General features: G+C 32.5%; 3 protein-coding genes across 3 annotated transcripts; 1 reads left to right on the forward strand and 2 right to left on the reverse strand.

The window, feature by feature from the left end:
• Positions 3-2,865, forward strand: LOC109344016 (protein MULTIPLE CHLOROPLAST DIVISION SITE 1). Its single transcript, XM_019582587.1, has 5 exons — positions 3-115; positions 231-380; positions 1,106-1,263; positions 1,475-1,862; positions 2,375-2,865. The coding sequence occupies exons 1-5, from the start codon at positions 80-82 to the stop codon at positions 2,582-2,584; spliced, it is 942 nt and encodes a 313-aa protein (XP_019438132.1). The 5' UTR covers positions 3-79; the 3' UTR covers positions 2,585-2,865.
• On the reverse strand, positions 3,924-6,948 carry LOC109344017 (monosaccharide-sensing protein 2-like). Its single transcript, XM_019582588.1, has 5 exons — positions 6,864-6,948; positions 6,128-6,688; positions 4,768-5,684; positions 4,462-4,649; positions 3,924-4,368 (listed from the first exon to the last, which is right to left on the reverse strand). Exons 1-5 carry the CDS (start codon positions 6,940-6,942, stop codon positions 3,924-3,926), a joined length of 2,190 nt encoding a protein of 729 aa, XP_019438133.1. The 5' UTR covers positions 6,943-6,948.
• On the reverse strand, positions 10,121-12,397 carry LOC109342460 (protein CUP-SHAPED COTYLEDON 3). The gene is made up of 3 exons (XM_019580442.1): positions 12,170-12,397; positions 11,432-11,724; positions 10,121-10,797 (listed from the first exon to the last, which is right to left on the reverse strand). The coding sequence occupies exons 1-3, from the start codon at positions 12,381-12,383 to the stop codon at positions 10,249-10,251; spliced, it is 1,056 nt and encodes a 351-aa protein (XP_019435987.1). The 5' UTR covers positions 12,384-12,397; the 3' UTR covers positions 10,121-10,248.

Below are 13,482 nucleotides of genomic sequence, written 5' to 3' on the forward strand. Positions count from 1 at the left end.
CTAAATTTGTAATAATAATCATAAATAAAATAGTTTAGGTTGAAATTGAAGTTGAAGTTGAAAGTTGAGGAAGAAGATTATGGCGTGCGTTCACTCTGCTTTTCTTTGTATTCAGGTAACTTTCTCTTCTCATTCTATCTTGTTATTGTTGTTATTGTTGTTATTGTTGTGTGTTTAATTATGAATGAATTGAATGTTAAAATTTGAATGTTAAATGTGTATATATGTAGCCTTGTTCCAATCATCGCACTCGTTTTCGCATTCGTATTTCAAATTCAGGGATCTCCAAATTCACAACTCAACAATTCAAACAACGTTTCACAATTTCCATTTCCAAATTTCATCATCAACTCGTTACTTCCACACTTCCCTCACTTCAGGTACTCCTCCTTTTTCGTTTTTATTTTCTTTATTTTTAGATCCATTATTAAGCAAATTAAATTCATCTTTTATTCAATCATTATTACTTATCACATGTGATTTTATATTATTCTGTTTAGATTATTACATAGAATGTGTTTTCTAACACACTGGTTTATTTGACCTAAAATATGTTACATTGCTGATATTGTTTTAGAACTATTTGGTGATATTATTTGATAAGCTAGTTGATAGGTATAAAATGAAATAAGCTCTCCTAGCTTCTATGCTTGTAAGCTAAATCAAGTGGCTTATCAAATACGAGCTTATAAGTTTGTGGTTTATTGAAGTAATCCCCTTTACTAGACACGAACTGTTAGCTTATAAGTTCCTTAGTGGTGTTACTAAACTCACTCTTGATGTATCTTATGGTTTATAAGGTAGGAGCTTATGTATGTTTACACCGATCAAGTGATCTTACGAAACGGTTTTGGTTCAATCAGCTAGCTTATTAGCAAGTTGTACAAATAGATCCATAAGCTGTCGATAAGTTTATTGAAATAAGTCAAAGAAAGCTTGCACGTATGTCATAAACTATTTTCTTAAGCTCTTACAAATTCCTTATTTAATGTGTATATGATAAAGGCCAAATAGGCTCTCTGTGAGTTATTCCAAATGTCCCTCCTTAATGGTTTGGTTTCTGTATTTATTTATTTGTATTTTTTTTCTTGTACTCCTCTCGCAGATTAACGGAAGTAAGTTTCCCATTTGGGTGTGTGTTGCGGTTGTTGTTTTGGTCGCAGCAATGAGGGAAGTGTTTTCCAGAACCAGAAGAAAGGAACGACCTGGTTCTGTAGCTGATCTCGTCAGACGTGGGCAACTTAGGTCTGATAGAAGAGGCATGTATGATTTCCATCCATACCATACCATGTCATTCCTTTTAACTCATTCAATTTATTATCATTATTATTTGTATGTATGCCTATAACATTGAATCTATCGATTATGACTTATGAGACTGAGTTTTAGTTCCCTCAGTACCACACACTTTCTAATGCTTACAATGATAACCCCCTCGTGTGCCTATCTCTATTTTTATATGCATATTTTTCAGATCAAGGCCTCTCAAGTATGAAGATCCATTCAATAATCCCTTGGTCAAGGTTGGAAAAACCAACTCAACTGTTGAGATGTGCGGAAAGGTTTACCGCTTAGCGCCAGTTACTCTTACTCAAGAGCAACAAACCATCCACCAGAAAAGGAGATCGCGCGCATACCAGTGGAAGCGACCTACTGTCTTTCTTAAAGAAGGAGAGTCGGTTCCTCCGGATGTTGATCCTGATACAGTTAGGTGGATTCCTGCTAATCATCCCTTTGCAACTACTGCTATTGATCTTGATGAGGACTTGGCACAGAGCAATGTGTATCAAAAAAATGGTGTTCCTTTCCGTATTAGAGCTGAGCATGAGGCACTGCAGAAAAAGCTTGAAGCCCTACAAAATGTAAGCTTCATTAAATAAGAAGAATTCAATTGTGTTTTGCTTGATATGATTTTAGAATATGCTATGCAAATGCTGTCATGTCTGTATCCAAATGTTTTTTCGGCTCTAACAAATAGAGACATTATTTTCAAAATTGAACTGCAATTCAACCAGTGTCACTCACTCTTGTTACCCTCATACTAAGTCATAAACCCAACACAAAGCAGAATATAGGTACTCTCTGTCTCTGATTTTGGGATATTTATTATAATGGAATGACATTTGAAACCAGTTACTATAAATTTGCCAGGGTGCTGCCATTTGTTAGACAAATAGTCTATCCCGGCTTTGTTTCTTTCCCAGCATGAATTATCGTTTAACATGGCAGTTTTTGGTGTTTTGGACTTTTGGCTGTGACTCAAATCCTTGATATCAGGAAGTTGACTGACTTTATTCATTAAAAACGTATATGCTGACGGGCTTCTGCCTAATTTGGTCCACCACTGAAATTTTTTGTATGATCTATTCTGCAGGAACCAAAACTCGATAAACTGGTGATAGATCCTGCCAATGCTAAAGAATTCGAGAGACCATTCAACTCCCATGCCAGATTAAATGATCATGTAGAGAAGAGCCCTTTAAACAATCAACACCAAGCGAGTGATTCTCCCTCCCCTAAGTTAGATTATGGCCCTAATCATTTTGAAAGTGCAACACCATTAGAAGAAGATCTGAGTCTTTAAGTTTGCACTCGGCGTCTGCATGTATTTTTCCAAGTTAAAATTACTGAGGTGGACCATGAATCTCCAAATGAAGCTGTATTTTTTGGGTAACGGAATCTCCAATGAAACCAAAAATATAGAGTTGCATTTGCCCAAATTTTTGTACTAAATGGGGGAGCCATAAAATTGTTAAATTGTATAGTGAGTAATGTAAATAGATTTACTTTGATGCCTATTGTCAAAGCTTAAGCTGTTTTTCAGATTTCACCATTTAATAATGAGTGTTACTGTTGGGAGATTTTTGCACTTATTCCTGCCCCAACCTCTACTTTTTGTTAAGGCAATCTTTTTTGCCTGTAAATTTCATTTCACTTTTGGTTCCTTTGCATAGTAAACATTGCAGTGTTGGCATCACCATCCTTCCACAATGGAAGACTGATAATGTCAAAATTATAGTAAAAGCAATTGAATTAATCGATGTTCAAGGGCAGAGTAAAGGCACTTGACCAACATGAGGTTGTCTAGTGGTGTAAGGTCTCAGTGAATCTCCAAGATGTTTCGATTTCTTAGAACGACACTTGTTGGGAGGGGCAATTAAGAACCCGAAAATGATTAGTTCCTTACCAAACAAGGTGAGATATACCATTAATAGTACAAAAAGAAGAGAGTAAAGGTACTTGAACAAACAAATAAGGAAGTGTTAAATAAACTTTATGTATTTAATTTAGGTGTATCAATCACATTCTTGATTAATAAATAAGATGAAGGTTAGCAAATATCATATGATATTGTTTAAACAAGTTAAAAAATAATAAATTTGTATTGAATATTACTGCCAGCTCTAGCTCAAATAGCAGTCAATCCCACTGCTTAGTATTTTGTTTTTGCTCTCTGGAGAGCAATGCCTAGATAACTATATATATATATATATATAATGAATCTGTTTACACTCAAATTAGTTACATTAGTTATATTCAATCTCAATTATTAATTTTTTTAAATTCAATGAACCAAAGCTCGATATAGTGCAATGCTCGATATACACTAAAACAAATATTATGCTTGATTGGAATGTCTTTGATTTAATGATGATAATAATAATAGTAAAGTAATGGTAGAGAATCCTGAAGATTGCATCAAAGGCTATATCATGCACCTTTAGTCTAATCCTGAAGACTATTTCAACTCTAAAATGCAAAAATATTATTGGAAAAGATGACAGAATCCATATGTTTTAGAAGAAAAAGATGTATGCACTAACAATGTAAGCATTCTTTACACCACCGCTGTATTATCCACCATTCATTTTCAATCATCGTTACTTACATAAAAGTAATACAAATGAATGGTGGCAACAGTATCACTCATTCTGGGCAGAAGCAGCATGCTTAGCACCAACAGCAAAGAATTCAGTGATGACTTCAAGGGGCATGCCTTTGGTTTCTGGAACCTTGAAGAACACAAATATCCATGAGACGAAGCAGACGACGGCGTAAATGGTGAAGACACCAGCCAGTCCTATTGAACTGAGCATCACAGGCAGTGAGTATGTAACAATGATGTCTGCAATCCAGAAGACTAAGCCACAGATAGCAATGCAGAGTCCGCGGACTCTCGTTGGAAAAATTTCGGCGCAAAGGATGTTTGGAATTGGTCCATAGGCCATCACAAAGGTGCAGAAATAAACCACAACACAAACAGTTGAGAGTGCTGCATTCACAACACTGCCAAAGTCTACCATGCTTCCAATAATCAAAATGAGTAGTGATACTATCAGCACAGGAATTGTAACCAGTAGCAGCTGCCTGCAAATTATGGAGTTTGTTATTGACAATCAACATAAGAAAATACTACGAAAGACTTGGTTCGAATCGAAAAAAGACGGAGCCGGTTCGTACCTTCGGCCTGAGACATCCATTAGCCTCATGGCTAAGCCTATACATGGAAGCATCAACAAGGTTGTAAGAGCACTGATAAGGAATGATGCAGATTCTGAGCCAATTCCTAGACTTGAAAGAAGAACTTCAACTCCGGCTTCTTCGAGGATTTGAGGTGTGTAATATAGAACTCCATTTATTCCTGAAAACTGCACATACATGTAGAATTAAGCATTAGTCATTGATAAGAAAGCGTAAACCATTAAGTTGATGCAGTAAAGTAGAAATCACATCTTAGGTAATGTGCATGGTGAAACCATATCTTACCTGCTGAAGTAATTGTATTCCAATTCCGACCATCAATGCATGTTTAATCCCTGGTTCAAGAAGAGCTTTCCAAATTGGCCCCTTCGAAGAAGTCTCGGACGGATGAACCATTGCAGGCCCGACTGGTTGCTGACCGATAAGGTGCTGGGAGTAAAGAGCAGATTGGCTTACCAATGCAGCAGCCTGGACAAATTCGCCTTCTCCGGGAATTGATGTAATCGATACATTTTGATATCCATGAGTTCCCTCCTGATGCAAATAGACTCTTTGAAACTCTCCTTCCTTTTTATTCTCATCAGTCCATTTCCATGCCAGCTGCCAGCCTCCACCAATGTCTGTACTATCAACTGCCTCCTCACCTGAACCTTGCATGAGATTATTCAGATGCCTCTTGCTGCTCGCATTACTTCCCGGAGAATGAGGCATATCCTTTTCGAGGCTTGTCGTTTGACGCGATATCAAAGGACTATGCAAATTGTCATCAGAGTCTCTAGCACCACCATCTGACTTGTAGTCCTCACCATCTCTTTGTAGGCTCTCTTCATCCCATTGTTCAGTTTTAGCATTAGGATCAGCTGTGCTGAACATGCTTCCAAAATTCGGAAAATGAGCGCTTCGCATGCTTCCTGCATCAGATAACTTCTCATGAACACTACCAAATAGAGTCACAACAGGATCCATTAGATTTTGATTGACAATGCTTCCGTGGCGTGAAACAAGACCCAGAGAACTCTGTCCAGTGACAGGTTTCGCCAACCACGAGAGGCCTCCTTGCGATCCGTATAATCGGATTTTATCTTTCTCGGTTGCATGTTCATCACCATCCACTGCCTCATCAGTAGCAGGGCCTATTACATACTCTTCTATACATGTATCACCTCCAATCTCAAGACCTTCAACCAGCAATGCCATTTCACCTGCATGAATAAATAGAGTCATAATATAAGATGATTGATAAGAAGAGGATATGTGAAGAAATGAATTCCATATACATAATCACATGATACTATAGACCATTAAGACATTATAGCAGATATTAATTATAACAAAATTTATATAAAGGGATAATTTCTTAGTTCACATTAACTTTCATATCTAACAATCAAAACATGAAATCTTCAATACCATAGTATTAAATCAAGGGGACATTATTATATACATTTAAGTGAGTTTATAGTTTCCATAAGAGCAGCACATATAACACATGAAGCTATGGTATCAAAGTACAAATACATATGACACATATATGTGTGTGTGTACATATATGTAACTATGTGCCAATCATATAAGATCCTAAAGTTGAATCAAAATGTTAAGTTAGTGCATAAAACATGAGATTAATATAAGGATTTAACATTACCTGACACATCTTCCTTGCCTCTTAATCTTTGAAGAACCTTTTTGGCCTGAACCATCTTTCCTTTACTCACCAACCATCGAGGAGATTCAGGCAAATAAAATATAGTTAACAAAAAAGAAAGGAATGAAGGAATAGAAAGAACCCCAAGCATTAATCTCCAGTTAGGAGAAGCATTGAATGACATAACAAAAACCATGCAGTATGATAAAAACATGCCTCCAGAACCACTGAACTGTGGAAGTGTATTTAGTGATCCTCTTATATCAGAAGGTGATATCTCAGATATATATACTGGTACAAGTGTAACAGCAAGACCTATTCCAAACCCATCAACAAGCCTTGCTAAGCATAGCACATATACATTTGGTGACCACAACATTACTAAACCACCCACAAAATAAAGCATGGATGAGATTATCAACATGGGTTTTCTACCAACCCTATCTGATATTGTTCCAGAACATGTTGTGATCACTGTTGCACCAATAAGGGACATGGCTACTACAAGTCCTTCTACACTTGTTTCCAAACCAAGATCTTTCTTTATGTAAACAATGGCACCTGAAAATGATAATCATTTGTTTGTAACAATTATATATGAACGTAAAAAAAATATGCATGGTTTAAGATTATGGCAAACTTATGCACCACCCCTACTTCAACATGATAATCGTATTGGTTATCTCGCGTAGCCGAAAATCGGAACACGACAGAGAAAGAGAAAATATGAACTAACCAGCAATAGTAGCATTATCCCATCCTTGAAGAAAATTACCGATAGAAGCAGCTATGGCAACTAGAATGGCACCTTTCATTGTTTCAGATGAGTTGATGGAATTTGTGTACAAACAAAAAGAGTGTGAGAGTATACCTATTTATATTCTTTTATTTATTCTTTTCTACTATGGTCAAAAACACCTTTTTTTTTATTTACTCATATATTCTATAATTCTATTCCATCATCATTATTGCCCTTTGAAATATCACATTTTTTTAAGTTTATTCCTATGAACCACATTTCACATTCATAGGAATGGGGTACGTTAATATTTTATATAATTTAATACTTTCTTTTCATATGTAGGTTACAAAAAAAATACTAATTGAAGTTCATGAATTATGTGTTAGAATTAAATATTGAAATTGTATTTACCATAAACCATACTATTTGACTGGCCAATCATGGTTAATTGATCTAAATAGTTGTAGTTTTAGAAACTTTTTATTATGTGTCTAATTTGAAATTATGTACAATTTAATTTCAAGACAAAGCTATTTTAATAAATAATTTTGAATTTTAATGACTGCATATATTTGATACTTTCTAACGCAGAGGACTTTTTTTATGGGGGACAGTACACATAATTTTGTTTATGAAATGTGAGTCATAGATATTAATCAATAAATAAAGTGAAACAATTTAATTTTGTCAAACATTTAATATAAATATCTATAAACAAATTTCTTAATTGATTGATAATTTACGTTTGACCAAACTAAAAAAACCACAACTATTTTATATAACGTTTTTCAAAACTATTGGTTAACATCTTTTTTTTCAAATATACACTTATTTATTTAAGCATTTTTCCCACTTAATAATTACACACTTTTTCTTCTAATATTTTCTACACCTTTAAATTTATTGCTCTCTCTCAGTAATTAACTACTATTTTTACTTTTCAATGCATTACTATCTCCAACTAGCTTTCTCTTATGGGATTTCAAATCGAATTTATGTATAGATTAATTGCCACAAATATATGAAAATTTAATAGATATATTTTAATCAAATTTAATTCATTTTTATATTATTTATTGACGTGTTAAACTATATATATATAAATTTAAACATAATTTTTTAAGACATTAAAAATGTATCCTATTACTTATCAATGTATTAAGTATTTAACTATTTAATACTCACATATTTCAAAACTTTTGATATTTTGTTTTTTTATTTTATTTCATATCTCTTCATGCTTTATAAACCGGAGATAAATCATGTATACTATTTTTCAAATTTTATTGAAGTATTTCCCCCACTTAATTTAATAATCACTCTCAACTTTTATTCCAAAATATATTACTCTTTGTTAGTATTTTTTTCCAGCCCAGTGAAACTACTATCTTTACTTTTCAATATTACTATCTCTAATTAAATTTTCTCTTATTGGAATTCAAATCGAAATTATGGTTAGAAATTAATCACGACAAATATACGAAAAAATAATAGAGATATTTTAATCAAATTTGATTCAATTTCATATTATTCATTCATTTATTTCTTAATAATATACTATAATATAATACTAAATTGATTAACATGAGTATTGTATTATTTCTTAATAATATATTATTTTTTCTTGTAATTATTAATTTTTTTCTACTACTTACATAATGGGTTAATAATCAATGCATTCTTAGTTATAAAAATAACCTTGTATCCGCAATAAAAGCTTGAGTCAAAATGAGTTTTATGATATCTACCTTGTTGGTATCCGTATATTTATAAATTTATTTTTAACCAAAATCTTATATATATTATACTTTTTATTATTATTTTAATATTATATTTTATGTACTTTATTATTATTTCATAAGTTGCATTAGTTTGCCTATAATCATAAAATTATTATATAAATATCTTATATATTGATTATTATAAAATTTATATATATATATATATATAATTAAAATTAAAAACTCGTTTGATACATGTGGATACTCATTACCTATACAGATACCTATGAATAGTGCAAATTTGGGAATGATCGTCTGGCCATATTGTCATCCCTATTTAAATTTCTAAATGAATAAAAATATATTTAGAGAAATAAAAACAGAGGTAATATTTTTTTAAATAGTAATTTACTTATATTAAGATTCTAACAAAGAAATCCCACCATCTCCAAACTATGAGAACATTTTCGAGCCATTGATTTCACTTGTGAGAATTTATGAACCATTTTTTTTTTTTGCCGCATGGGATGTGCCAAAAATTTAGGGGGAGTATATGTTTCCTAAATCATCAAATCAACATTATTCATAATTTCATATTACACTTATATTCATGAAAAGTGGGATGTAGAAAGGGAAAAAGAAAGTTTTTTCTTCATTTTTGTATAACTACTAGTATTTTAGAAATAGATGGTGTAAGATTACTATAGTTTCCAATATAATTTTTACTAAATAGGGTTATGTTTGCTAAAAAATAAAACCACTCATGTTGGCATAAAAAATAAACTAGAGTTTTATGTCTACCTCAAACCAAGTAGTGGATGAACCAAAATATAGGCATGGTTTATGGTGTATTTATGTATAATAAGTATATTATATATATCCATAAAAGTAGCTTTAGGAATAATGTTATAAAAGCAATGAAAGTGAGATATCTCATATTAAACACTACATAACATTATAATAAAGAATTGATGGCAAACAATGAGAAGAAAATGGAGCTTAAATGTGGAAGTTGTAGTGAAGAGAAAGGAAAATTGGAAGGGTTACCATTAGAGAGTAGTCCATATGTGAAATACAATGATGATTTTGAAGAATACAAATATAATGCTTATGGGACAAAAGGGCACCTTCAACCAAAACCAAACCAAGGTGGTGGAATCACAAATGCTCCTACTCTTTATGGAGCCCAAGCCACCAATACACCACAGCCTCAGCTCCAGCCAAATTAACCCCACCATTCCGATTACGGAAAATTACTTCCCCAGAGTTACAATTCAACAACGCATATTTTAGATATATAACAACACTTTTGTATGTTTTCTGTTTGATCGCAGTAGTATATTGTCATGATTAATAGCGTTTCTACTACGTTGTTGTATATCACACAAAAGTTAACTCCTTTTTTTTATATAGGCAAAGTTTTTCTTACTTTTAATTTATTTTGTCTCATGTCTTATAATTTCACATAATGCCCAAGATTTAATTTGGTTTTGCATTAATGGACATCTTAATTTGTAGGCACTAGCTAGGTAGAGAACATGACAAATATGTACTTAAAGGTTCAGCATGACATAATTGACATTACTTGCCATACAAGTTATTAATGACATATAACACCGTAGTTATGTTATGGAACACCAAACATATATACATATATTTTAAACATGTTGGGGCAAAGGCCAAGAATCTATTGCAATAGGAGAATCTAGCATTATCTGCTGCAAGCTTTGTTTATTGAAAGGTATTGAAGTAGACATCATCATGTCCCTTAATTCAGCATCTTCAGCTCCTGAGAACCCCATCATTAGGCCACTATCATTCATATTAAGAGGCAAGGAGCTTTGGAAATTACTTGAGTTTGTGTTGCTCAACATGTTAGTGTCATGAAGTAGTTGGTATGGGTAGAATGTATCTTCTGTTTTGGTTGATTTAGGAAGGTTTATATGTTCCTTGATGACCTTAAGGGTGCAGGAATTTAGGGCATCATGGTTTGTGTTGTTGGTGATTGCATTAGTGGGAGCAAAAGGGTGGAATGGGAAAAGGTTAGAGTTGGAGAGGTCATTTTGGAATTGTGTAAAGAAAGGTGGAGTTGTATGAAATGGAGGTAAAGAACTTTTTGAAGATGCATCCAAATTTCCTTGGATTTGGAGCACATGAGTTTTCTTTTCCCCAGATTTATGAAATATTCTGCATATCACCCATTCCTCCTGTCATAAGAATCATCATTACCATCTTAAAGTTAGAGACCTCATAATATATATATATATATATATATGAGGGGAAAATAGTTCTCCTATAACAATTGTGAGTATGTAGGCTTTACAACCAATCATGGATGATTAAGATTAAAAGTTAGTTATTCGTCACATGATAGCATGTGCATGTATCTTTTAATCTTAATCCTACAATCAAAATCTAATGGTATATATTAAATATTTTCATTTATCACAATAGCACATTGTTCTCACGTAATTCTTACATGTTTTCATTTCTCACTATATATATGTATATGTATATATTTATATATACATGTGTTATATTATATATGTGTGTGTATGTTCTGGAACACAAATGCAGCAAGAGATAATGTGTAAACCTTATTATCAACACTAAACTAATGAATAGTTTAGTAATTGCATGAATTAATGAGAAGCAAAAAAGGGAAATGGTCATTCACTAATGTGACATGTTGCTTGTAAAAACTACCCAAATGGTGAAAAAATGATGCTTGTCTAGAAAGTAAAAAGGGTCACGTTCATGAATAGGAGATAGGAAATGACATAGTCAACCCAAAAGTAGACAAAAATTGAAGAGAGGGTAGGAATGGAATTAGATAGATACCTTAGAGTTAAATGTGTTAGGAGGGTGAGAATGAATGGAAAAATGAGCATCTAAACGATATTCATGCATGACCCATTTGGTCTTTTCACCACGTGGGGCCCTTCCAGTGTAGAAAACAAGGGTCTTTTTCATTCCAAGTAGGGCACCACTTGAAGCATTGTACACTTCTTTGTCCTTACCAGTGGCCTTCCAGTACCCTGCACCAGTTGCTCTATTTGTTCTTAACCCTGTTGGGTATTTTCTGTCCCTCATGCTCAATAGATACCACTCTCTCTCCCCCATTTTTGCAACTTCTGCATTTATAATACCTTGGATTTATAATAAATGCAAGATCATATGCTATATATATACCTTATTAATGAAAGAATTAATTCCATAATGTGCATTATTGGATGCTACTATCCATTAACTAATATCTATCTACTTCACTTGTCTCATATTTCCCTCATACTTCTCATTTATTAGATTTATAATACATGATAAGCAATCCAAGTTATATCTAATTTGCCCACAAAAATATAGTGATGGAAATCTTTTTTTCATACATTTTTTGGGACTACAAATTTAAAATGAAAGTTAGGTAATAATTTTGTTTAGACCCTCTTTCAGTGGTGAATATATATTTATAAGAAAATGTTTAAAATATCGAATTCCAAGAAATTAACAATATAATCTTACATAAAACACAGAAAGAGAAAGGGTATATATATATATATATATTATGTTATGATATGATACCTGGAAGTTCCCATGGCTCACATCTATTGAGATCAACCTCAGCAAAGTTGAGATGAGTAGTGAAGGTTCCATTAAAGACCTTTGAAGCAAGATAAAAAGTTAAAAGTTCTTCATCTGTAGGGTGAAACCTAAAACCAGGTGGTAAACCTTGTTCATTCCTCTTTTCATAATCACTAAGCTCACTCAACACACCTTCCATTGATAACATCATCATGATCTCTTCTTCTAAAGAAAGATAAGAAGAGTATATATAACATATATATACATAATATAATGAATGATATATAATAGATGAAAACGAGGAGAGGAGTAGGACAATGCAACAGTATCACCTGAACATGACCCCACTCAACCAACCACCATTTCCCCAAACATCACTAAAATAGTTTTAAATTCATCACACTTTGTCTTTTGTCTCATGAAAATTACTACTATGTTTTTTTTTTGTGTTTTTTAAGAAATATAAAATAAGTAAATTAATATTAACAAATCACTAAACGTAACATTTTCTAATTAAAATTACATGTTTCTCATTTCTGATTAATATAGTTTCTAACATAAACTAAATAATGAACAAAAATCATATGTCATCAATCAATTGTGTTTCATTTTTTATCTAACCCTATTATATTTTACCATATGAGTAATAGAAAATTCTAAAAATAAAAAATAACAAAATTTCACATCTTAATTGATTTGAAACATTAAATGAGACAACGTTCAAAACAATGGATCAAGTACTTAAGTAACGGATGAGGATCTGTTGTCCTTAATCATGTCTCTAACTACGTCCATGACCAATTACAATAAAGCAAAACTGATAAAATTATGAATATTTAATTTTTTAATGGACGTGACATAATATAATTGATCTAGGACAAGATTTGGGACAGAATTTAGAACAGCAGATCCTTGTCTTCTAAGTAACTAGTCCATCTATCATAGGTAGACTTCAGATTTTGAACATATGTAAAAAGAATCTGTATAATATTGTGACAGAGTTGGGCTCCCTCCTTGGAAAAATAAAATGAAAAGATAGCATTAAATGCAAGGTTTGTTTGTTGGTTAAAGAGCTTCATTTTTTGTTCATGCAAATGTGAAATGTGTGTGTCACCGCTCATCATATATGAAATGGATTTGGAAACAACTGCACTCTCGGTCTTTGCAATTTAGAGCATCAAACCACACACACGTTACACGTATAATAATTATATGCATCATAGAATCACAACTAAATAATTTATTAAATAAATTATATCTTATCACATATGTCACTTGAGTAAATTAAGGATTAAAGTATAGATTAAAACATA

Source organism: Lupinus angustifolius, chromosome LG03 (assembly GCF_001865875.1).
Source record: "Lupinus angustifolius cultivar Tanjil chromosome LG03, LupAngTanjil_v1.0, whole genome shotgun sequence".
Classification (NCBI taxonomy): domain Eukaryota; kingdom Viridiplantae; phylum Streptophyta; class Magnoliopsida; order Fabales; family Fabaceae; genus Lupinus; species Lupinus angustifolius.